This window comes from Papio anubis, chromosome 2 (genome assembly GCF_008728515.1).
Source record: "Papio anubis isolate 15944 chromosome 2, Panubis1.0, whole genome shotgun sequence".
Lineage (NCBI taxonomy): Eukaryota > Metazoa > Chordata > Mammalia > Primates > Cercopithecidae > Papio > Papio anubis.
Genome location: NC_044977.1, coordinates 149,077,716 through 149,104,351, shown reverse-complemented (window position 1 = coordinate 149,104,351; position 26,636 = coordinate 149,077,716). Strand labels below are relative to the sequence as shown.

At 38.9% G+C, this 26,636-nt stretch overlaps 1 protein-coding gene across 1 annotated transcript in view; it reads right to left on the bottom strand.

The window, feature by feature from the left end:
- The window catches only part of PCOLCE2 (procollagen C-endopeptidase enhancer 2), a 78,796-nt gene that overhangs the window by 13,366 nt on the left and 38,794 nt on the right, over positions 1 to 26,636 (bottom strand). The window contains exons 3-5 of the mRNA XM_021934766.2: positions 24,675 to 24,930; positions 12,787 to 12,911; positions 8,628 to 8,764 (exon numbers count right to left, since the gene is read on the bottom strand). Of these exons, the coding sequence (XP_021790458.1) occupies positions 8,628 to 8,764; positions 12,787 to 12,911; positions 24,675 to 24,930 (518 nt within the window). The remainder of the gene's footprint in view (positions 1 to 8,627; positions 8,765 to 12,786; positions 12,912 to 24,674; positions 24,931 to 26,636) is intronic.

Sequence of the window (26,636 nt, the reverse complement as noted above, 5' to 3'; positions counted from 1 at the left end):
TTACTATGGATTGACTACTTGTCCCCTCCAAAACTCATGTTGAAATTTAATGCCCAGTGGAGCAGTATTGAGAAATGGAACCTTTAAGAGGTGACTGGGTCATGAGGGCTCTGCCCTCAAGAATGGATTCATCCATTCATAGATTAATGGATAAGTGGGTTAATGGATTAATGGGGTAATCACGGGAGTGGGACTGATGGCTTTATAAGATGAGAGACCTGAATGAGCACGCTCTGCCCCCCTTGCCATGGGATGCCCTGTGCCACATGGGGACTTTGCGAAGAGTCCCCACCAGCAAGAAGGCTCTCCCCAAATGTGGTCCCTTGACCTTGGACTTCTCAGCCTCCATAACTATAATAAAGAAATTACTTTTCTTTATAAATTACTCAGTTTCAGGTATTCTGTTACAGGCAACACAAAACGGACTAAGACAGTTCCAGCCACAAAAGTGATCAGGTTATTTAAATAATGCTTCTGAGATTCAAGCCTTTTATGAAAATATTCTATCATGCTTTTGAAAAACACTTCCATTAAATAAATAAAAACAATGCACTAAACACAATTCTCACCTACAATTACAAATAAAACATGTTAATTTTGTTTAAATAAAATTACAAAAAAAGCACTTATAAGCAGCAAAGGAAAAACTCAATCAGGTCAGCCTTCTAGACACGATGTTATAATTATATGATCATTCACTGCCTTTTCTATTGGAAACTGAATTTTCTCAAGGAAGAGTATTTTAGGAACAAAGACATATTTTTGTTCTGCTGCAACTGAGCTTTAGGATAAATGTGACAGAACCACAGTGCCACAAATGTACTGGGGGCCATGTTACATCTGCAAATTGTTATAAATCACTAGGCAGATAAGAGGAAATTTCACTTAGATCCGCTCTACATTGGCAAATTCCAAGAACGGACTGAGATGCTGTTTCATGTCGTATAGAGCCAGTTACTGTTAGCTGGCTCAGTTATCATTCCATAGCCATCCTGTCCTTCAGTCACTACAGCCAACCAAACACCATGTCCTGCCAATTTTGCCTCCTAAATATTTCTTGATCCACATCCTCCTCTTCATCTCTACCACTCTTCTCCACCTCCTCAAGTTTACCTGAACCATTGCAACAGCCTCCAAACTAGCCTCCCTGCTCACCTTGTCTAGGACGGGGGTTCTAGAGCCTCTGGTCCTGTCACGCCTGGCTTAAATTCAGTTGAGCGCAGCACACGGAAGCCAACTCAACCCTCCTGCCTCATCTCTATAGAGGCCCCAACTCAAGGTTTTGTCTGCAGAAATAACATACATCTCTCCTGTGTATCTTTATTAATGGAGTTACCTCTGCTTGAGATGAGCCTGTCCTCCCTGCTCTCTCTAACTCCAACTCTTCCTTCAAGACTCATCTTCGAGAGGCACACTCTCCTTTCAAAAGCTTTCCCTAATCACTTGTCCAGACTGGGCCAAAGAACTCAGAAACCCACCCAGGACATTCATTAGCCAATTTACTTATCTGCCTGGTTTTGTTCCCTCCCAGTACTTATCTTTGCAGTTTGAATTTATCTTTGTATTCCAGGTGCCCAGCACCTAACTGGGGAGTAATCAATATTTCTGAACAGAATTCAATGGCATTGATCTACATTGAATCAAACCAAGTATGATGGGGTGCCGTCTACCTATCCCCAGTGCTCCTCCTGTTCATATTGTAACAGGGAAAAGCTCCCCAAACAGGTTTTCTCATTTTCTGCACTGCTCTAACCCAGAAGTATTCTAACTGTGAAAAATATCCCTCTGGATAGAAGTGTTAGTCGGTGAGCCGGCAGCCAAGCTCTTCCAGTCAAACCCCTGGTAAATGAGTGATGCTCAACAGCGGCCGCCGGTGCCGCCCCTCCTCCACCCTCGTGGAGGCAGCCACTACCCTGAATTTTGTGCTTCTCATTTTCTTGTTTTTAGCTATAGGTTTATCACACACATATGCATCACTATGCGATATGTTGTATAGGTCTGCATGTTTTTAAATGTCATAAATGAAAGGGTATGGTGTGCATTTTTCTTTTCTTTTTGGTTTTGTGTTTTTGAGACAAGGTCTCACTCTGTCGCCCAGGCTGGAGTGTAGTGGCGTGGTCTTGGCTCACTGCAACTTACGTCTTCCGGGTTCAATGGATCCTCCCACCTCAGCCTCCCAAGTAGCAGGGATTACAGGCAGACATGCACTACCAGGTGACATTAATTGCTTTGTATTTTGAGAGACAGGGTTTTACCATGTTGCCCAGGCTGGTCTCGAACTCCTGAGCTCAATGATCCACCCACCTCTGTCTCCCAAAGTGCTGGGATTGCAGGCATGAGCCACAACGCTCAGCCTTTTTTCTTTATTAAATAATATTAAAAAAGCTCATTCAACATTATAACTGTTTTTTATAACATATTAAAAAAAATTCAACATTATGAGATTCATTCACTGTTTTCATTGCTATATAGTGTGCACTATAACACAATTTAAAAATTCTCTTGTTGATAAACATTGGGCTATTTACTCTCTCCCACCCTCATTACAAACCATATTGCTGAGAATATTCGTGTATATGTCTTGCGGTGCAAAAGTGGTCATACCAATTTACACACCTTTCAAAGGTTTATTTACTATGCAGTTTTCTTCTTTTGGGAATGCCTTTTCATGTCTTTTACCCCCTTTATTTTTTTTTCCTACTGGGTGGTCATCTTTTCCTTATTAATTTTTAGGATTTCTTAATACATTCTGGAACCTAGGCCTTTGTCAAATGTATGTTATAAAAATGTTTCCATCTGCGCCTTTTCTTCTCCCTCTCTTTCAGGTAGATTCTGATGAACAGAAATTCTCATCTAAGTTTCTCATTTCAGTTTCTAATCCATCTGTCACTGATTTTTTTGTGTGGTATTAGCTATGAATATAATTTCATTTTTCCATATAAATAAAAATAGTCTAGGCCCCATTTTTCAATGAGGCCATCCTTTCCCTGCTGACTGATGGTTCTCTGTGACAGGCCCAATCCGCAGACACATGTGGATATGTTTCTGGCATCTCCTTGTTGTTTAATTAGCCAGTCTGCCCATCATTCTTTTAAAACCACACTGTCTTAATTACAACATCTTTCTGATAAGGTTCCATACATGGTAAAGCAAGTCTTCCTGCCAGGTTCTTCTCCTTCAGAACTGTCTTACTTTTGCCCCCTTCTTCCTATCCCCTTGCAATCCCATGCACATTTTAGAATTAGACTGCTAGGCTTAATGGAAAACCATTTTTAATATTTTTAGATGATATTGAGTCTTCCTATTCATGAGCATTGTTTATAGCTCCATTTATTTAGGTCTTTTAAAATATATTTTAGCAAGGTTTTATAATTTTCCCTATTAAGGCACATTTTTATACTTATTCCTGAGCAACATTTTTAGTGCTTTTAAAATAATATATGTTTAAAATATATAAACTTTTAAGTTCAAGCTATTTAAGAAAAAATATTTGTGAATAAAATGATGTTTCCATTATAAGTCCACAAGTCACACTTTAATCTGGTAAGGTACAAAGTTAAATTAATAAAGTTTCTAAATTCAAACCAACCTTGAATTCCTAGTCACAGAGTATTTTTTCATACATTGCTAAATTTGGCCTGCCAAGTTTTTTGTTTCAAGATTTCTTTTTTATCATACTGATAAATGAGATTGGTCTCTAATATTCTTTTCTTGTACTGTCCTTACCTTGTTTTTGGTGTCAGGTTCATACTAGCTTTATAAAATTAGAGGTGGAACAATCCCTATTTTTCTCTGGAAGATTCTGTGCAGTATTAGAAATGTCTGTATCTCAAATATCTGTCAGAACTTTTCCTTCCTTGACAGGAAAACCTCTAACTACTGATTAAATGTCTTTAGTGATCATTTGGCAAATATGGCTTTTTCTTTCTCCTGTGTCCATTTTTGCTTGAGAAAACTAGTTTCTCCAGTTGCTGGATGTAGTGTTCTCTACTTGTCTATTAGACCAAGCCTGTTCATTGTTTTTCAAATCTTCTACCTCCTAATTTCCCATCTTTCTCTCATTAACAGGTAATCTGTTAATTATTGAAAGAGATGTGTTAAAAATCTCAACTATAATAATGAACTTTTTAGGTCTGCCTTTCTTAATATTTTAAATTTTTTTGCTTCATATAATCTGATGTACAAGTTTACAAGTTTACAATTTTACAATTATTACACCTGCCTGATAAACTGGATCTTTTATCATTTATATAGCAACTATTTCTGGTAATGCTTTCTGCCTAAAATTGATTTTTTCCTGATATCAATGAAGCTATGCCAATTTTCCTTCAATTAGTGTTTGCTTCTAACAGCTTTTACATCCTTTTATTTTCTTTTTTTTTTTTTTTTTTTTTTTTTTTGAGACGGAGTCTCGCTGTGTCTCCCAGGCTGGAGTGCTGTGGCCGGATCTCAGCTCACTGCAAGCTCCGCCTCCCGGGTTCACGCCATTCTCCCGCCTCAGCCTCCGAGTAGCTGGGACCACAGGCGCCCGCCACCACGCCCGGCTAGTTTTTTGTATTTTTAGTAGAGACGGGGTTTCACCGTGTTAGCCAGGATGGTCTCGATCTCCTGACCTCGTGATCTGCCCGTCTCGGCCTCCCAAAGTGCTGGGATTACAGGCTTGAGCCACCGCGCCCAGCTACATCCTTTTATTTTCAAACTCTCTGTTTTTATTTTGGGGGATGTGTCTTATAAACAACATATAACTGGACTTTGTTTTGTTATTTAGTATAACACTGTTTTCTATTATTTGGTCCATTTGTATTTATATTGATTACAGGTATATTTTTAGATATACCTGTATATCTATCTAGATGGTAGATACATTTCCACCATCTTATTTTGTGTTTTTTGTCTTTTGAGACAGGGTCTTGCTCTGTCACCCAGGCTGGAGTGCAGTGGCACGATTATAGCTCAGTGTAGCCTCGATCTCTTGGGCTCAAGTGATCCTCCACCTCAGCCTCCTGAGTAGCTGGGATTACAGGTACATGCCACCATTCCCAGTTAATTTAAAAAAAAAATTGTACAGATGGTATCTTACCATGTTGCCCAGGCTGGTGTCAAATACCTGGGCTCAACTGATCCTCCAACCGCAGGCTCTCAAAGTGCTGGGATTATAGGCTTGAGCCACCACACCTGCTCTGTCATGCTTTTGAAAATATTTCTCATTTTTTCTTTTCTTACTTTCTTTTGCACTGAATTTTTTGTCACTTCATGTTTCCCTCCACTGTTTTGCAAGTTAAAGACCGTATTTCTACTTTTCTCAGAGGTCATTCCAAATTTAACATCCACATTTTCTTTAATATATTATAAAGTTAGTATCTTCACCCTATGCTCAAATTTTCTTTGGAATGCTTCCTTTTGCATGTCAGTCCTTTATTCTGTGATCATTATCTTTCTGCGTCCAGTACATGAGGATGCAGTGAGGGTCTGCTGGTATGTTATATTATCAAATTTCCTTCAGAATCTCTAGACTGAATTCATTCAAGACATATTTCTCAATTCCCTAATTCTTTCTGTAACTGTCTTATCAGCTATTTGACACAAGTACTAAGTTTCTTGTTTTAAATTATTACGTCTCTGTTCTGGGAATTCTATTTGGTTCCTTGTTAAATCTGGTCGATCATTTCTTAAAGATTCTTGTTTCTTAGTCATACTTTCAATGGCCTGTACTTTGTAGGCTATTGATTGACTTTCTTTAAGCACAATGATTTTACATTCTGTATCTAATAATTTTAAGATATATAATCTCTGTGGGTCTGATTATACTGTTTGTTTCTACTGACTCTGTTTATCTTGGCTTTCCTTTCAGTTTTGTGATTTTTTGATTGGGAGTTTACATTCCTTGAAACTTTAAAAGGATTCTGAAGCTTAAGTTCAGATGCATTCTTCCAGAGATTTGTGTTTTCATCTGTCAGCTCCTGTGGGCATTATCAACTTGGAAGCTTTAAACTAAATTCTTGACCTGATTTTTTGGGGACAGTCAGGTAATGTAAATTCTAACCCCAAATGTTGGCTGGTGTTTGGTTAGAAATTCTCATCGGAGACTATCCTTTCCTTCACCAAAAGCCAAGGCAAAAACAGCCAGTTTTCCTTATCTCCCTTAAGGAAGAGAGAAAGTTAGCTTACTTACATTGGTGTCACCTTCTCTGGGTCCCTTTTCTATATATGCTGTGGTCTTTGCTCCGACCTCCCCTTGCCTAGACTCCGAGCTTTGTCTCTTGTCCGCAAGCACGGTCTGTTAGAATGAAGTGCTGGGCCTCCAGGAACTGGCACATGCCCTGGGGGAGCTGCCACCTTCAGCATGTGCTTCTCTCTCTGGCTTTGGGCTTCTTACTACTTCTGACCTCTGACGAATTCTCTTATTTGTTGCCAACTCAGCAATGCTTTCAAAATTTTTTCTTAAACTTTAAGGAACATTGCTTAGTGTTTACGAAAAGTTTTTAAGGATATCTTATCTTGCATATTGCTAGAAAATGCAACTTGAAATTACTTTTTAAAGGTATTTGGATATGAAGAGGAGAGACATGGAAGAAAAGCTAGAGCAGGACAGAGTCAACAGAATTGATAACTTTTTTTTTTTTTTAATTTGGGAGAACTTAGGTTTATAGGCTATGGGGAAGGAATAAAAAGGGAGGTAGAGGATAAACATGAAGAAAAAGAGGACAGTTAATTAATGGAGGAAAGTTTCAAGGGAAAAAAGGAGGAGGTCCAAAGGAAGACATAGATGAATGTGTTGGCTTTCAATAGGGTGTGGTGGTCCCCAAAAGTGTCCACATCCTAATCCCTGGACCCTGTAAATATGTTTCTTTATATGGCAAAGGGGCTTTGCAGATGTGAGTAAGACTCTCCAGAAGGGGAGAGTGTCCTTTATTACCTAGGTAGGCCCTAAATGTAACAGTGTCCTTATAAGAGGGCGATTTGACTAAGAAGAGGAGACAGAAGCAGTGACTGAAGTGACATGCTTTGCCAATGAAGGAAGAGGGCTACAAGCCAAGGCATGCAGGCAGACTCTAGAAGCGGAAAAAGCCAAGGAAACAGATTCTCAGAGCTTTCAGAAGGAAACAGCCCTGCCGACACCTTGACTTTAGTACAGTGAAACTGACTTCAGACTTCTGGCTTCCAGAACTGTAAGAGAATACATTTGTGCTGTTTTAAGTCGCTGCATGTGTGGCAATTCGTTACAGCAGCAATGGGAAAATAATTAGGAGCTTAGAAATAGGCCCTTCTCCAATATATTCATCTGTAAACCAAATTTGGGTATGATTATGCTTAAATTATAACTACTATCTTGTACGTATTAAAACATTCTTAATATTATCAATGTAAATGTAAATGAATTGAAATAGAAAAATACCCTCCTTTAACTCAAATATGTCAATGAAAAATCATAGTAATGCATATAAAATCAAGTGATGCATATAATCTAATTATGTTTAAGCAACAGAGTAGAAAAGGGTATTTAAATTGGCATAATGGTAACTTGAAGGCAAGCTGCAGTAATTTCAGCTGTTGTTTTTACTAATATTGTCAGTGAAGTTGTGAAATATCTTGCACCAAAATACAGTTATATATCGGACCAGAATACAGCAGAGTTAAGTAACGTGCTCAGTGTCACACAGTTATTAAGTGGCAGAACTCTTGGTTCCATAAATGTTTGTTGAATAAATACATGGTGCCTTCAAGGTCCACTTAGCAAAAATTTGGATAGCAATGTGAGGGGGGAGGCATAAGGCCTCAAACAGTCCAGGACAGATCTCTGATAAGGTAAAATCATTTGGGTTTGTTGTAAACTTCTGGGTTTCCTTGTCTGGATCCCCAGTATTCAGCCCCCTGGTTGTTTTTGTTTTATCTTGTTTTCAGAATTTTCCCATTCCACTCTGATGCTTGATCTCATTCTTACAGGGCAGTGATGTATCCAGGTACCTGGCTCTGCATCTTACCCTGGGGTATCACCAGCTCTACTTGTTTCTGTTTGGCTGTTGACACTCCTGTTAATGTTGTCTCAGGGTATGGGTTGGCTATTCTTTGTTGGTGGTGCTGACTCCATGGTTATGAGACTTATAGTGGTTTGGATCTGTGTCCCTGCCCAAATGTAATGTAATCCCCAACGTTGAGGAGGGGCATGTGTGCTGGGAGATGACTGGATCATGAGGGCAGTTTCTCATGGCTTAACACCATCCCCCTTGATGCTGCCATTGCGATAGTGAGCTCTCTGCTCTCTGGTCATTTAAAAGCATGTGGCACCTCCCCCCTACCTTGCTCCTACTCAGGCCATGTGATGTGTGTGCTCCCTCTTTCCCTTCCACCATGATTGTACGCTTCCTGAGGCCTCCCCAGAAGCAGAAGCCTCATGCTTCCTGTACAGCGTGCAGAACCCTGAGCCAATTAAACCTCTTTTTTTATATATAAATTACCCAGTCTCAGGTATTTCTTTATAGCAGTGCAAGAACTGATTAATAGAGGACCCAATAATTTAACAAAACAACAACATAAAATTTTCCAGAAAATAAATGTGATTGGGAAACTGAACAAGAAACAAGTTTAGAGCCATAAAACTATTAATGACATAAACAGGTGCTACTTACGCAGGTGGACTATCACCACAATACTTTCCAATTCTTTCAGCATCATTGACTTCCCCGCCATTAAACACAGCCACATAATCATATCGGCAGTAGTTATCTCGCTCCACATCAAACTTCTCAAACTTTAATTCTATAAGCTTTAGAGAAAGCACAATAGAAGTGTCAAATATTAATAGCATTGTTGAATAACCTCAAATGGAATTCTTCCTCTCCCCAGATGTGGAGGATACTACAATTTTCCTTTGTAAAAAAAGTATGCATTATGTTTAAGTGCTTTTTGTTGCATATTTCTTTAGTTAAAAAAAAACAACTGTGGTATTCTTTTGCTTTTAATTGTAATCTTTCCAAAAGATCATCTCAAACTCAGATCAACTCTAGTTAGGATATTAAAGTTAAGAATTCTGTTCACTTACAGCTACAAAAGTATGGGAACATTATGTAATGCTAGCAACCTACTTTAAGACTATAATTGGTTTTGGAGATCTATTGTACAGCATGGTAATTATAGTCAACAATAATGTATAATAAACTTCAAAATTGCTGACAGTAAATTTTTTTTTTTTTTTTTTTTTTGGAGACAGAGTTTCACTCTTATTGCCCAGGCTGGAGTGCAGTGGTACGATCTCGGCTCACTGCAACCTCTGCCTCCTGGGTTCAAGCAATTATCCTGCCTCAGCCTTCTAAGTAGCTGGGATTACAGGCGCCCACCACCATACTCGGCTAATTTTTTAAATATTTTTAGTAAAGACAGAATTTCACCATGTTGGCCAGTCTGGTCTCGAACTCCTGACCTCAAGTAATCTGCCTGCCTCGGCCTCCCAAAGTGCTGGGATTACAGGCATGAGCCACCATGCCCAACCAAGAGTAAATCTTAAATGTTACCACCACCCTCCACACACAAACAAAAGAATAACTATTTGAGGTGGATATGTTAATTACTTTGATTGTGGTAATCATTTCACAACGTATACATGTATCAAAATACAATGTTGCACACAGTAAATATATAATTTTCACTTGTCAACTATACTCAATAAAGTTGCAGAAAAAAAGAAAAAGAGAAAAACAAGACTATAATTAGATAATTGGATGTGTGTTGTAGTGGGAAAAGAGTCTACATACCCTAATAGAAGCTAATAGAAATAAAAAGTATTATCTAAGATGCTCCTTATATTAGTGTATGTCAGGGAGTAGTAGTGTGTGTGCGTATATGTGTAGGAAGGTGAGCTGAGTGGACAGAGTTGTTCCTCTTTTGAGGGAAGGAGACTGACATTTCTATCCGATGTAAAGGAGTCAAATTTTCAGGACCAATTATTCAGGGAAGTGGAATTGACGGCAGTGTCTTCTTGAAGTATGTTTGAAATGTGTGATACCGTGCACAGCCTAATCAGGGTGTGGTTATTTTTGAAGAAGTGGCATAGGAGCACTGATCTACAAAGTGAGTGTTAGGTTTTTAGTATTTCTCAATTTTTTGCACTAGTACCAATAATAGTGTCCTAAATGATTCAAGTGAATAGGAAATTTTGATTAAATAGGCAATCAATCATTCCCCATACAAGCAGATGTTTAAAAGAACATTTCCAACATGTGAACGAAAGGAAATCTCACTGGATTTATTATTACCTACGACAGCTGGAACCCAATCTTGCTGGGCAGCAAGTGAGCAAGAACCCTCCTTGCTACTTCAGGGAAGATAAAGGGCATCAATTCCTGTTACTTCACCAGTACTCCAGGTGAAGATGATAATAGCAACAGCATCACAGATGGACACAAAGGTAATTTTGGCTTTGAACATAATTGCCGCGTATCTTCATACTGAACTACCTTTTAAAAAGTCAGTGCCAGTGACAGGTGAATAATGCTTATTCATACTTAACGCGGCTTTAAATTGTATTAAAATATTTCCTCTTTGGGTCTAGTGATTTCTCACCACTTACTAATAAAATGCTTTCCAGGTTATTAAAAAAATTGGTGAACTTTTTCTACCTAGAAATTAGTCACAAAGGCTGGGCGTGGTGGCTCACGCCTGTAATCCCAGCACTTTGGGAGGCTGAGGTGGGCGGATCACGAGGTCAGAAGATCAAGACCATCCTGGCCAACACGGTGAAATCCCGTCTCCAGTAAAATACAAAAAATTAGCCGGGCGTTGTGGTGGGTGCCTGTAGTCCCAGCTATTCAGGAGGCTGAGGCAGAAGAATGGCGTGAACCCGGGAAGCGGAGCTTGCAGTGAGCCGAGATCGCGCCACTGCCCTCCAGCCTGGGCGACAGAGCGAGACTCTGTCTCAAAATAAATAAATAAATAAATAAATAAGTCACAAAAGTTTTTGCAGAGAAGATTTTAAAAAGTAAAGAAGAAGATAAAGAAAAGAACTGTGGTAACAAATGAAAGTAAGGTAATTCTTTAACAGAAGAAAATTCCAATAAAATTCCTTCAGTAGAATAATTCCCTTGCATAGAAACTATTTAGGACTTAATTTTCCCATTATATGTCTTTCCTTTGAGAAACTGCCAGTGATTTCAAACAGAGTGATTAAGAACTCAACTGACTGAAGCCAAAAATCACATTAATAAAATAAAAATCAAACTTAAAATTTAAATGATCAAAGGGAAGAACAATGGAAAAGAGATGCTTAACCATAATCTGCAAGTATAATTAAGTTGGAATTATTTGGTCAGATATATTTACAAATGTTACAGAGAAAATGATCGATACAATTTCAAGAAATACATAAAGGTTTAAATGTTTCAGAAACACAATTTTTAAAGTTACTTTAAACTATAAAACATTCAACAGACTTATAAAATCTTCCATTATTAAATAAATGGCCATATATTTCTTCTTAAAAATAAAACCAAGTTTTGGGATTATGATCAGTGTTTATATCTGTGTGTATGTTCAAATCACTAACTTGCATGGTATATTAGCTTAAATAATTTTCTATGAAAAAAAGAAATATATGACAAATGGTATCTGTGCAAGCCATATGAAAGGTCAATTTAGAAAAGTTTTTTAAAAACAATATCATAATGTTTAACTCATAGTGTTTGGATTAAAGTCTATAGTGTTTCTAATAGTAATAATTTTTATAAAGTTATCTTTAATGGTCCAGAAAGTAGATTTCATCTGTTTCTATGCTAAGTTCTTTCCTGCAATTAAGATGTGAAAGTGGTTCCCAGAAAGGGTAAAAAGTTGTATATGTAACCACAAATCAATAAATACTAGAAAAGTCGACCTTCTCTGTGGATTATTTTAGAACAATGAATAAAGCTTTGTGTGGGGAATCTGCACATATTTTATTTTAAAAGACAACCAAAAACACCCTAAAGCAGACCAGCTTGTTCTTTGAAGAGATAATGTGGCTTGCTTTTGCTAGCTTTGTTAAGGAAAAGCATCCACACTTTTTGATTTAGTGACTAGGATAACTATTACCAGGACATGATGGGTTTGTGATGTGAGCAAATGGTAACCTGAAATGTCCACGGACCCGGGGATTTTTATCCTCCCACAGTTAGTTGCTGCTGCTTATAATATCCACTGCAGGGTTAAACAATCCTATGTGGCATTTGCTTACCATTTGTATTTTTAAAACTGTTTTGAAAATTGTCATTATATAGCAGGAAATTAAATCCATGACTTTGCAAGTCAAAAAATGCAAAGGCTAGGCCGTGAGCGGTGGCTCACATCTGTAATCCCAGCACTTTGGGAGGCCAAGGCAGGCGGATCACCTGAGGTCGGGAGTTCAAGACCTGCCTGACCAACATGGAGAAACCCCATCTCTACTAAAAAAATACAAAATTAGCCGGGCGTGGTGGCGCATGCCTGTAATCCCAGCTACTCATGAGGCTGAGGCGGGAGAATTGCTTGAACCCAGGAGATGGAGGTTGCGGTGAGCCGAGATCGTACCATTGCAGTCCAGCCTGGGCAACAAGAGCGAAACTGTCTCAATAAATAAATAAATAAATAAATAAATAAATAAATAAATAAATAAATCTGGGGTTTTCGCATGAAGAAATACGTGTGTCCAGGAGCCTTCCTCTTCTTGTATCCCTTAGCTCTCAAATAGACCCCACAACCGGAGGCTCTTGAGAGTTCGTGGGCCCGTCCCACTTCTGGGCAATTCACACATGCATGCTTTCTTTACACTTCAGGGAATCTCACCTGATTCTTTGGGGCTACAATGTGCCACACACAAGTGACTCCTGCAGGGTAATCCCGGTCTGGCCAATTGGGGGTTTTAAAAGAGCCGGAAGGTCTGTCAAGGCGTCCTCCACAATACTGATCCCCTTCAAGTATTAAACAAGGAAAAAAGCACAGAAGTTTATGTAGGTTACAGCAATACAACCATGTGAAGATTAGGAATGTGGGATCTTTGGTGAGAGTACAGTAAATAAAGGCAATGGCAGAAGCGCTTACATTTTCTCTTAAAAATATGGTTTACATATATAACCCCCCCAACACACACAATGAATGATCTCCGTTACCTGACATAGCATATCAACACAAGAGAGGGCAGAAGTGGACTCAGGGCCTCTTTTCTTTTTTTTTTTTCTTAGACAAGGAAGACAAAATATTTGAATTTGCACTCATTCAGAAAGCTTGTAGGCTCAAATAATCACAGAGATGTGAGGATTCCTCAAGGCATTGGTATTTAGTAAATACCCAGGGACAAAATTTGAATTAGTTGATATAGACAGCTCTCATTACTAGAAAACTTTACATGTTATATATATAGATATATATATCTTTAATAAGTTTTAAGAATAAATTTGGTTTGTAAAAATAATACATTTATAAATTTTCAGCAGTACAGGAAGGCATAAGGAAGAAAGTAAAAATCTACCCCCAAATCCCTAGTTTCAGCCACCGAAAACTAATCACATTTAATAGGTGACAAATAACATTTCAGGCAGCTGTACTCATAGGTTGCACATGTACCTGTAGGTTGGCAGAAATAATGTAAGAATTATTTTAATACAAAGTTCTAAATTTAATTTTACTTGAATGTAAATAACAAAAACTGAACTGAAATTAAAATAATTATACTTTAATGGAATATTTCTTTGACACAGAATATAATCATTCTTAAACTTCTAAATTTAAGAAAATGTATTATAAAAATGGAGGTTGGAATAATTTCAAAATCTCCATTTAATGAAAAATTTCAAGTATATACAAAGTAAGTAGAATAATATAACGTCCTCCTACATATCCATTACCCAGTTACAATAATTGTCATCATTCTATTATTCTATCTATATTGTTACCCACTCCCCACCACCGGCTTCATTGTTTTTATTATTATTATTTCACAGGTTTTTGGGAGATAAATTCACATACTCTGAAATGCACAAATCTTAGCTGTACAAATTTGAAAAATGGATATACCTGTGTAAACCACACTGCTATGATGATATGGAATCCATTTCCCACTAAATTTGTTCATCCTTGCCCATCCTACCAGTTCTCTATACTACTTTTCTGAAAAACTTCCCCGTAGATGAGTTTTTTTTTTTTAATTATACTTTAAGTTCTAGGGTACATGTGCACAACGTGCAGGTTTCTTACATATGTACACATGTGCCATGTTGGTGTGCTGCACCCATTAACTCATCATTTACATTAGGTATATCTCCTAATGCTATCCTTCCCCCATCCCCACAATAGGACCCAGTGTGTGATGTTCCCCTTCCTGCATCCAAGTGATCTCATTGTTCAATTCCCACCTATGAGTGAGAACATGCGGTATTTGGTTTTCTGTTCTTGCAATAGTTTGCTGAGAATGATGGTTTCCAGTTGCATCAGATGAGTTTAATTTTACAGCTCCATGTAAATTTGTTCACCCATTCTCCTGCTGATGGGTTGTTTCTAGTCTGGACTATTGTGAATGAAGCTGCTATGAACAGTTTTGTACACATTTTTTGTACATGTACCTTCATTTCTCTTATATAAATACCCAGGACTGCAACTGCTGGGCCAAGCGCAGATGTAAATATTTAATTTCATGAAAAACTACTGCAACTTTTCTCCAAGTGGCTGCATCATTTTGCACCTCTCTGAGTAGGAACACTTTGGTTGCTTTACATCCTTGCTACCACTTGATGGTGTCAGTTTTTTTAGCTAACACGGTGGGTAAGCAAAGGAATCACACTGTAATTTTAATTTGCATTTCCCTGATGACTAATGAGAGATACTGAGTAGTTTTGCATGCACTTATTGGCCATTCATATCTTCCTTTGTGAAGTGTCCAAGTGTTTTGCCAATTTTTATACTTACTGGAATCTTTATCTTTTTATCATTGAGTTGTATGAGTTCTTTGTATATTCTGAATACAAGTTCTTCACCAGATATTTCTGTGAATATTTTCTCCCATTCCGTAGGTTGCCTATTCGTATTTGTAACCGTGTCTTTTTATAAGCATTAGTTTTAATTTTAATGAAGTTTCATATTTTTCCTTTTACTTTCAACCAACTTGGTTTTTGTATTTCAAGTGCTTTCTTGTAGACAACATAGAGCTGGGTCCGACTTTTCAATCCATTCTCACAATAACTGTCTTCCAATCAGAGTATTTAATAATTTACATTTAATATATTTATTGATCTTCTTGGATTTAATGTGCGATTTACTATTTTTTTCTATTTGTTTTACCTTTCTTTTATTCCATCTGTTTTTCCTTCCAGCCTTCTTTGGGTTAGTTGGATAATTTTAGTATTCTATTTTAATCTTTTGGCTTTTAGGGATAACTCCTGCATTTTTAATGGGTTCTCTAGGGATTATAATATGAATGTTTAACTTATCAAAATTCACTCAGAGTTAATATTGTACTTCTCTATGTGTTGTATATGTATGTGCAACAGTATAATTACATTTATGTGTCCATCCTTTGGTTGTCAAACATATTACATCACACACTATATATTCCACATCACAGTGCTAAGGTTTTTTTGTCTTGAACAGATACATGTAAAGAAATTAAGAGAAGAGAAGAAAAACCATATGCCCTATTATATTTACTATTTCCAGTGACCTTCATTCCTTCTGTTACTTTCATTTTACCCTACAAGGTCATTTCCCTCAACCTGAGGAATTCTCTTCAATATTTCTACCAGTGCAAGGATAAAAATGTCTTTCAGAGATTTGTAGTGTTAATCTGAAAATGTCTTTATTTTACTTACATTCTTGAAGGCTGGCTATAGAATAGTGGTTGAGAGTTTTATTCCAGCGCTTTAAAAATACTATGACAGGCCAGGGGCAGTGGTTCACACCTGTAATCCTAACACTTTGGGAGGCTGAGGTGAGCAGATCACCTGAGGTCAGGAGTTCGAAACCAGACTGGCCAATATGGTGAAACTCTGTCTCTACCAAAAATAGAAAAATTAGCCAGCCGTGGTGGCGCACGCCTATAATCCCAGCTGCTTGAGAGACTGAAGCACGAGAATCACCTGAACCTGGGAAGTGGAGCTTGCAGTGAGCTGAGATCACGCCACTGCACTCTAGCCTAGGCAACAAGAGTGAAACTCAGTCTCAAAAAAAAACCAAAAAAAACACTATGACACTGCCTTCTGGCTTCCAATGTTTCTGATGAAATGGAAGCCATCATTCTTATCACTATTCTTCTGTATGTAATTTAGTTTCATCTGATTGATTTCAAGATTTTCTGTCTTTAGATTTCTTAATTTAATTACCGTAGTATAGGTGGTGTTTCATTTTTATTTGTCCTGTAGAGTGTGTTGACGCTCTTGACTCTATTTTTTTTTTTGAGTTACACTTATTTATTTTATTGTATTTTTTTATTAGTAGTATACTTTAAGTTCAAATTTATGTGCACCAACGTGGGTTTGTTACATATATGTATACTTGTGCCATGTTGGTGTGCTACTTATCTTCGTCAGCACCCATCAACTTTTAATCCATTTTACATCAGGTATAACTCCCCAGTATGCAATCCTCCCCCTCCCCTCCCATGATAGGCCCCGGTGGTAGCGATGTTCCCTTCGAGGTCAAGAGTGATCTCACATTGTTCCAGTTTGTTGGGTGAACATGGTGTTTGGAACGTTGCTGGTGGTTTTGCTAAGAATGATGGTTTCCAGCTGCATCCATGTCCCTACAGGACACAAACTCATCCTTTTTATGGCTGCATGAGTATTCCATTGGTGTATGTATACATTTTCTGAATCCAGTCATGCTGGTGGACATTTGGGTTGATTCAGTCTTTGCTATTATTGAATAGTGCCGCCAATAAACATTCACGATGTGCATGTGTCTTTATAGCAGCGTTTGCCGTCTTTGGGTATATACCCGGTAATGGGATGGCTGGGTCCTTGTGGTATATCTAGTTCCAGATCCTTGAGGAATACGCCATACTGTTTTTCCATAATGGTTGAACTAGTTTGATCCCACCAACAGTGTAAAGTGTTCCCTATTTCTCACATCCTCTCCAGCACCTATTTGTTTCCTGACTTTTGTGATGTGACAACTGGGTGAGATGGTATCTCATTAATAGTTTTGATTTGCATTTCTCTGATGGCCAGTGATGATGAGCATTTTTCATGTGTCTGGTGGCTGTATAGATATCTTCTTTTGAGAAATGTCTGTTCATATCCAACTGCCCACTTTGATGGGGTTGTTTGTTTCTTCTTGTAAATTTGTTTGGCAGGAGTTCTTTGTAGGTTCACGGATATTAGCCCTTTGTCGGATGAGTGAATTGCCAAAATTTTCTCCCATTCTGTGGGTTGCCTGTTCACTCTGATGGTAGTTTCTTTTGCTGTGCAGAAGCTTTTAGTTTAATTGGATCCCATTTGTCAATTTTGGCTTTTGCTGCCATTGCTTTTGGTGTTTTAGACATGGAGTCTTTTGCCCATGCCTATATCCTGTGAATGGTACTACCTAGGTTTCCCTCTAGGGTTTTTATGGTTTTAGGTCTAACGTTTAGTCTCCTAATCCATCTTAAGTTAATTTTAGGTATGGAATTGGAAAGGATCCAGTTCGACTTTCTACTTATGGCTAGCCAATTTTTCCCAGCACCATTTATTAAATGGGGTCGCTACATTTCTTGTTTCTCTCAGGTTTACATCAAAGATCAGATGGCTGTAGATGTGGTGGTATTATTTCAGGACTCTGTTCTGTTCCATTTGGTCTCTCTGTTTGGTACCAGTACCGCTACTGTTTTAGTTACTGTAGCCTTGTAGTATAGTTTGAAGTCAGGTGGTGATGCCTCCAGCTGTTCTTTTCACTTAGGATTGTCTTGGAGATGTGGGCTCTTTTTTGGTTCATATGAACTTTAAAGCAGTTTTTCCAATTCTGTGAAGAAACTCATTGGTAGCTTATGATGGGGATGACATTGAGGATACATAGGAAATAACCTTGGGCAATTATGGCCATTTTCATGATAATGATTCTTCCTATCTATGAGCATGGTATTTCCATTTGTTTGTGTCCTCTTTTATTTCACTGAGCAGTGGTTTGTAGTTCTCCTTAGCAGAAGGGTCCTTTACATCCCTTGTCAGTTGGATTCCCTAGGTATTTATTCTCTTTGAAGCAATTGTGGGTCGAAGTTCATTCCTTGATTTGGCTCTCTGTTTGTCTGTTACTGGTGTATAAGATGCTTGTGATTTTTTGCACATTAATTTTGTATCCTGAGACTTTGCTGAAGTTGCTTATCCAGCTTAAGGAGATTTTGGGCTGAGACAATGGGGTTTTCTAAATATACAATCATGTCATCTGCAAAGAGGGACAATTTGACTTCTTCTTTTCCTAACTGAATACCCTTGATTTCTTTTCTCTTGCCCTGATTGCCCTAGCCGAACTGTAACACTATGTTGAATAGAATTGAGTGAGAGGGCGGCATCCCTGTCTTATGCCAGTTTTTCAAAGGGAATTTTTTTCCAGTTTTGCCCATTCAATTATGATATTGGCTGTGGGTTTTTAATCATAAATAGCTCTTATTGTTTGAGAGTGCGTTCCATCAATACCCGAATTTATTGGCGTTTTAGCATCGAGCTGTTGAATTTTGTCAAAAGCCTTTTTCTGCATCTATTGAAGATAATCATGTGGTTCTTGTCTTTGGTTCTCTTTATATGCTGGATTATGTTTATTGATTTGTGAATGTTGAACCAGCCTTGCATCCCAGGGATGAAGCCCATTTGATCATAGTGGATAAGCTTTTGATGTGCTGAATCCGGTTGCCAATTATTTTGTGAGGATTTTTGCATGATGTTCATCAGGGGATGTTGATTAAATTCTCTTTGTGTTTGTGTCTTTGCGGCTTTGGTATCAGGATGATGTTGGCCTCATAAAATGAGTTACGGAGGATTCCCCCTTTTTCTATTGATTGGAATAGTTTCAGAAGGAATGGTACCAGCTCTTCCCTTGTACCTCTGGTAGAATTCGGCTGGAATCCATCTGGTCCCTGGACTTTTTTGGATTTGGCAGGCTGTAATTGTTGCCTCAATTTCCAGAGCCAGCTTTTGGTCTATTCAGGGATTCAACTTCTTCCTGGTTTAGTCTTGGGAGAGTGTAAGTGTCAGGAAATTATCCCATTTCTTCTAGATTTTCTAGTTTATTTAGTAGAGGTGTTTTATAGTATTCTCTGATGGTAGTTTGTATTTCTGTGGGGTGCGGTGGTGATATCCCCTTTATCATTTTATTCGTCATTTGATTCTTCTCTTTTCTTCTTTATTAGTCTTGCTAGCGGTCTGTCAATTTGTTGATCTTTTCAAAACCAACTCCTGGATTCATTGATTTTTTGGAGGGGTTTTGTGTCTCTATCTCCTTCAGTTCTGCTCTGATCTTAGTTATTTCTTGCCTTCTGCTAGCTTTTTTGAATGTTTGCTCTTGTTTCTCCTAGTTCTTTTTTAATTGTGATGTTAGAGTTAATAATTTTAGATCTTTCCACCGCTTTTCTCTTGTGGGCATTTAGTGCTATAAGTTTCCCTCTACACACAGCTTTAAATGTGTGTCCCAGGATTCTGGTGTTGTATCTTTGTTCTCATTGGTTCAAGAACATCTTTATTTCTGCCTTCCATTTTAGTTATGTACCCAGTAGTCATTCAGAACGGGTTGTTTCAGTTTCCATGTAGTTGAGCAGTTTTGATTGAGTTTCTTAGTCCTGAGTTCTAGTTTGATTTGCTGTGGTCTGAGACAGTTTGTTATAATTTCTGTTCTTTTACATTTGCTGAGGAGTGCTTTACTTTAATTATGTGGTCAGTTTTGGAATAAGTGCGATGTGGTGCTGAAGAATGTATATTCTGTTGATTTGAGTGGAGGTTTCTATAGATGTCTAATAGGTCTGCTTGCTGCAGAGATGAGTTCAATTCTACGGATATCCTTGTTAACTTTCTGTCTCGTTGATCTGTCTAATGTTGACGGTGGGTGTTGAAGTCTCCCATTATTATTGTATGGGAGTCTAGAGTCTCTTTGTAGAGTCTCTAAAGACTTCCTTGAATCTAGGTGCTCCTGTATTGGGTGCATATATATTTGGGATAGTTAGCTCTTCCTGTTGAATTAGTCCCTTCACCATGATGTAATGGCCTTCTTTGTCTCTTTTTGATCTTTGATGGTTTAAGAGTCTGTTTTATCAGAACTGGGATTGCAACCCCTGCTTTTTGTTCTCCATTGCTTGGTAAATCTTCCTCCATCCCTTTATTTTGAGCCTATGTATGTCTCTGCGTGTGAGATGGGTCTCCTGAATGCACAGCAGACTGATGGTGTGATTCTTTATCCAGTTGCCAGTCTGTGTCTTGTAATTGGAGCATTTAGTCCATTTACATTTAAGGTTAATGTTGTTATCGTGAATTTGATCCTGCTATTATGATATTAACTGGTTATTTTCTTTCGTTAGTTGATGTAGTTCTTCCCTAGCCTGATGGTCTTTACATTTTGGCATGTTTTTGCAATGGCTGGTACCAGTTGTTTCCTTTCCATGTTTGGGGCTTCCTTCAGGGTCTTGTAAAGGCAGGCCTAGTGGTGACTAAAATCTCTAAGCATTTGCTTATCTGCCGGGATTTTATTTCTCCTTCCTTATGAAACTTAGTTTGGCTGGATATGAGGGAATTCTGGGTTTAAAATTCTTTCTTTAAGAATGTTGAATGTTGGCCCCACTCTCTTCTGGCTTAGGTTTCTGCTGAGATCTGCTGTGGAGTCTGATGGGCTTCCCTTTGTGGAGTAACCCGACCCCTTTCTCTCTGAGGCTGCCCTTAAGATTTTCCTTCAATTTCAACTTTGGTGAATCTGGCAATTATGTGTCTTGGGTTGCTCTTCTTTCGAGGGAGTATCTTTGTGGCGTTCTCTGTATTTCCCTGAATTTGAATGTTGGCCTGCCCTACTAAGGTTGGAAGTTCTCCCTGGATGATATCCCACAGAAGAGTGTTTTCCAACTTGGTTCCATTTTCCCCTCACTTTCCAGGCACCCCAATCAGGCGTAGATTTGGTCTTTTTACATAATCCCATACTTCTTGCGGAGCTTTGTTCATTTCTTTTCTTCTTTTTTTCTTTTGGTTTCTCTTGCAAACTTCATTTAGTTCATTTGATCCTCAATGGCTGATACTCTTTCTTCCAGTTGGTCGAATTAGGTTATGAAGCTTATTGCATTTGTCATTATTTCTACCGTGTCATGGTTCATCTCTTTCATTTAGTTTATGACCTTCTCTGCATTAGTACTCTAGCCATCAATTCTTCCTTTTTTTTTTTCCAAGATTTTTAGTTTCTTTCTGGGTCACGTAATTCCTCCTTTAGCTCTGAGAAGTTTGATGGACTGAAGCCTTCTTCTCTCATCTCGTCAAAGTCATTCTCCATCAAGCTTTGATCCGTTTGCTGGCTTGAGGGAGCTGCGGCTCCTTTGCTGGGGAGATGTGCTCTTATTTTTTGAATTTCAGCTTTTCTGCCCTGCTTTTCCCCATCTTTTGTGGTTTTATCTGCCTCTGGTCTTTATTGATGATGGTGGCGTGCTGATGGGGTTTTGGTGTAGGTGTCCTTCCTGTTTGATAGTTTTTCCTTCTAACAGTCAGGACCCTCAGCTAATAGGTCTGTTGGAGATTGTGAGGTCCACTCCAGACCCTGTTGCCCTGGGTGTCAGCAGCAGAGGCTGCCAGAAGATAGAATATTGCTGAACAGCAAGTGTACCTGTCTGATTCTTGCTTTGGGGGCTTCCTCTCGGGGTGTGCTCAATGCTGTAGGGGTGTGGGGTATCAGACTGCCCTGAGTGGGGATGGCTCCCAGTTGGAAGCTACTCAGGGGTCCGGGGATCACTTGAGCAGGCAGTCTGTCCCTTCTCAGATCTCAACCTCCGTGTTGGGAGATCCACTGCTCTCTTCAAAGCTGTCAGAGTCGTTTGCGTTTGCAGAGGTTTCTGCCGCTTTTGTTGTTGTTTATCTGTGCCCTGTCCCCAGAGGTGGAGTCTACAGAGACAGGCAGGTTTCCTTGAGCTGCTGTGAGCTCCACCCAGTTTGAGCTTCCCAGCGGCTTTGTTTACCTACTTAAGCCTCAGCAATGGCGGGTGCCCCTCCCCCAGCCTCGCTGCTGCCTTGTGGTTAGATTGCAGACTGCTGTGCTACCAATGAGGGAGGCTCCGTGGGCGTGGGACCCTCCCGGCCAGGTGTGGGATATAATCTCCTGGTGTGCCTATTTGCTTAAAGCGCAGTATTGGGGTGGAAGTTACCTGATTTTCCAGGTGTTGTGTGTCTCAGTTCCCCTGGCTAGGAAAAGGGATTCCCTTTCCCCTTGCGCTTCCCAGGTGAGGCGATGCCTCGCCCTGCTTCAGCTCTTGCTGGTTGGGCTGCAGCAGCTGACCAGCACCGATTGTCCAGCACTCCCTAGTGAGATGAACCCAGTACCTCAGTTGAAAATGCAGAAATCACCGGTCTTCTGTGTCGCTCGCGCTGGGAATTGGAGACTGGAGCTGTTCCTATTCGGCTCTCTATTTTTTTATTTTTATTTATTTTTTAGACGGATTCTTGCTCTGTTGCCCGGGCTGGAGTGCAGTGGTGCAATCCTGGCTCCCTGCAACCTCTGCCTCCCGAGTTCAAGCGATTCTCCTGCCTCAGCCTCCCAAGTAGCTGGGATTACAGGAGCACGCGACCATGCCTGGCTATTTTTTTTGTATTTTTTAGCAGAGACGGGGTTTCACCATGTTGGCCAGGCTGGTCTTGAACTCCTGATCTCAGGTGTTCTGCCTGCCTTGGCTTCCCAAGGTGCTGGGATTACAGGCATGAGCCACCATGTCCAGCTCCTCGTGACTCTGTAAGTTGATGTTCTCCACCATATTTGAGCAGAGTCAAGTCATTATATCTTTAAATTTTTTTTTTACTTTATTATCACTTTCTTCTTCTGGGACAAAAATTACAGATGTTAGACCACTTGATATTATCTCACTGGTTTCTCGAGCTCTTTTTCTTCAATCTTCTTCCTTTTTCTTTAGATTGAGTGATTTGTATTTAAGTTCACTGACTCTTTTTCTGCCATCTCCAATCTACTTGTGAGCACAACAGGTACATTTTAAAATTTCAGATCCTGTTTCCTTTATCTCTAGAATTACTCTATTTTTTAATAGTCCCTGTTTCTCTTCTGAGATTCTCAATTTGTTTATTTATTATGCACATATTTCCCTTTATAAATCCTGAAACAAACTTGTAATAGCAGCTTTAAAGTACTTGTTTGCTAATTGCAACATCTGAGTTACCTTGGGATCAGTTCTTATTGACTGCGTTTGTCCTTGAATAGGGACACACTTTTCCTGTTTCATTACATAACTATAGACTGGACATTATGCATGATACATTATACTCTAGAGTCTGTTGTGTTCTGATAAAGATGATTTTGTTTTAGCAGGCATTTAACTTGGCTAAACTCAAACTTAAAGTCTGTTTCCCTGGCAGCAGGCAGCAGCTGTAATCTCTCTTCAGTTCTTTCATTTTTCAGCTGATGCTTTTGTGCCAGGCCAACTGGGCTCTCCTCCACACATGTAGAGTTTAGCTGTCAAAGATTTCAGTAGATTTTATATGAATATTTTGCACCTCAATTCTGTAGCTCCCTGCCTGGATTTCTTCCCCAACATTCTGGCTACTCTTGCAGCCCCAGATGTTGTCCTCTGACCTTTCAAGAAAAATGCGGCACTACAGTCCAATCCAAAAGCAGATTATGGACTGCTCTTTGGCTGAAAACATACAAATATTGCCCACTGCAGTGATCTTTCAAAAGTAGAGATTTCTACCCTTAGGAGACATGTACTAACATGAAAATATCCTAAGACCTAGCGTTAAGTAAAAAGAAAAGGCTGTAAAATAATATGAATGTATGTCTCCATATAAATAAGCGTGTGTGTGTGTGTGTGTGCATATATATATATACACATATTTGTTGTTGAGACAGGGTCTCACTCTGCCACCCAGGCTGCAGCACAGTGGCATGATCACGGCTCACTGCAGCCGTGAAGTCCCTGGGCTCAGGTGATTCTCCTACCTCAGCCTCCTGAGTAGCTGGGACAACAGGTGTGTGCTACCACACCCAGATAATTTTTGTATTTTTTGTAGAGATGGGGTTTCACCATTTTGCCCAGGCTGGTCTTGAACTCCTGAGCTGAAGAGACCCACCTGCCCTTGGTCCCCCAGTGTTGGGATTGAGTTGGGATTGAGACTACGATTGAGTCGTGGGACATGAGTCACCACGCCTGGCCTCCACTTTTATTTTTTAAAAGCTATTGTACAAGCACTCAAATAAAAGTAAGCACACATAGAAAGGTATGGGAACCACTGGCCATGGCTATTTCTGGAGAAGGGACTATGGAGTGGTGAAGGAGTGTGTTTGTACATTTGCATGTGTGCTTATGTATGCAAGCTCCACATTTTTACTCTATGAATTTCTATATTTGATTTTTTACAAGAATGCATGTGGACTTTAAAGGCTGATTTCTTTCTTTATTGGTCTTGTCATGGTTTGATGGCATTCACTAGCTCTTTGAGAACTACTCTTAAGCTTTAAAGGAGTAAATAACTATCAGGTGCCAAGAACAGTGAACCAACATTACTGTTGTTATTGCCATTATGTGGAAACAGTACCTCTTTCGTTTGGTTCAGCAGCGGAGAACATGGCCATGAAGCCATTGCCAGCAGTGTTGGCGTCAGAAATCATCTGCACCATCATCTTGTTGCTACTGGACACAAGGGCTCCAGGCCGGAAAGTGCCACAGAAGCGGCCAATGCGCTGGCCATTGGCATGGCCATTGTACACATCCACAAAGTCATAGCGGCACAGGTTGTCACTCTCAAGGTCTATGAATCGGAAATTAAGAACGACTACTTTTCCTTCGGGAACCTGCCAAGAAAAGGGCCAATTAGAAAACTGTCATGAAAACAATATCTGAGGCTTTGACATCTAGTCACTTACTTCAGTGTGTATATTAAAGTATAATATCCAAGATAATGCTTTTTCCTCTCTCACATCTGAACCAACCCAAGGGAAGTTTTCTAGCATATTGCATTCCTAAAAAATTTAAGTACTTATTTTCTTTTGACAAATTCCACAATTCTCCAGGATTCACAATCTTATTCCTTAAGAACTTACCTCAACAAAGCTGCAAAATATTAGATCAGTCTTATTAATGGATGAGTCATTGCATAGAAAGAATACCAGTCCTGATTGGACCTTAGCATATATCTGCATATTCTAAAACACCATGGCACCTAGAGATATTGCTTAGCAAAGAAACATTTTAAAATATCATTTCTTACAAATAATACAGTAGAACACACTCAATGCCTGTGTATAGAATGTTTCTATGAAGTTCAAAATAAAGAATTTATTTGGCAATTGTGTAGTTAATTTACAGGTAATTCACTTTGGGTCCTGAAACATCCAGATGAACTAACTATACTGAATAAACGAACTGAGTAATTGAATCATCTCTTCTGAATGTCACTGAGTTTTGTGTTCACTTGTTTTCCAGGTGAAGACTTTATATGTCAGGAAGCCTTGAAACACAAGGCACTAATAAAGAAAAAGATAAGCTTTCATTTTCTCATATTTTATTCGTCATAATTTCCCCATAAAATTCTTAGTGATGGTTCCTTCCTTATTCCCTGAGTAGGTAGAAAAAAAATGGCTATAAAAGCATTTGGTAGGATTCTTAGGTTACAAAAGCCCCATTTCTTTCCCAGTTCACACCACCTTTTAACTTTTTCATTCAAGTTGTTCAGTCATAAAGTCTTGATCATAATTGTTTTACTCCTTTAATCAGATGAGGTCTCCACTTAATAGTGGAGAATTCCATTCTGTAAAAACTTACATATAACAAAACTCAGTGATTAAAAAAACCAAACTGAAAAATCCAAACACACACAATCAAAAGTGGTTGGTTTATATTCATCTTAATTAACTATTTCAGACTCAAGGGTCAATAGATGCTTTGACATCAACGTGGCTTCCCCATGTTGGTAAGTGCAGTGTCATACATTTTATTTTCATACGGTAAGATGAAGAGTTTTCAGTGCTAATTTTTGTGTCAAACACATCTACACACCTCATGGTAGAAACTGTAATGGCATAGTCCCCAAAAGGGACATGTTTGGCTTTGCCATGGTTGCATTCTAATTCCTAGAAGCTTATCTCAGTGGTGTGAATATCAGAGTTCCAAAGAACTTACAACAGCTTAAGAAGCTAATAGCATAAAGAACAAATTAAATTTTAAACATTATCACCAAGATGTCTCTTGTAGAACTTCCTGTCTTTTGCTTTGTTTATTGTTTTGCGCACAACCTCTATTTGTACAATTATCAGAAAGTTATCAAAATACGATGCCACTTCTGTAATCTTAAATATAAGCAGGCTCTCTATGAATCACTGAAAAAGTCCTAGCCATGAAAAGAATCTCAAACTAATTTGTTTTTTTCTTGCATGAACAGTGACTATTTGTGTAAATGTATAGGGGGTTAAGTAACTCAAAGCTATGAAACTTGGTGAAGTCACTCCCAGAGTGAATGTGGATAGAAAAAAAGGAAGAGGTCTAAGTATGGAGGCCTGGA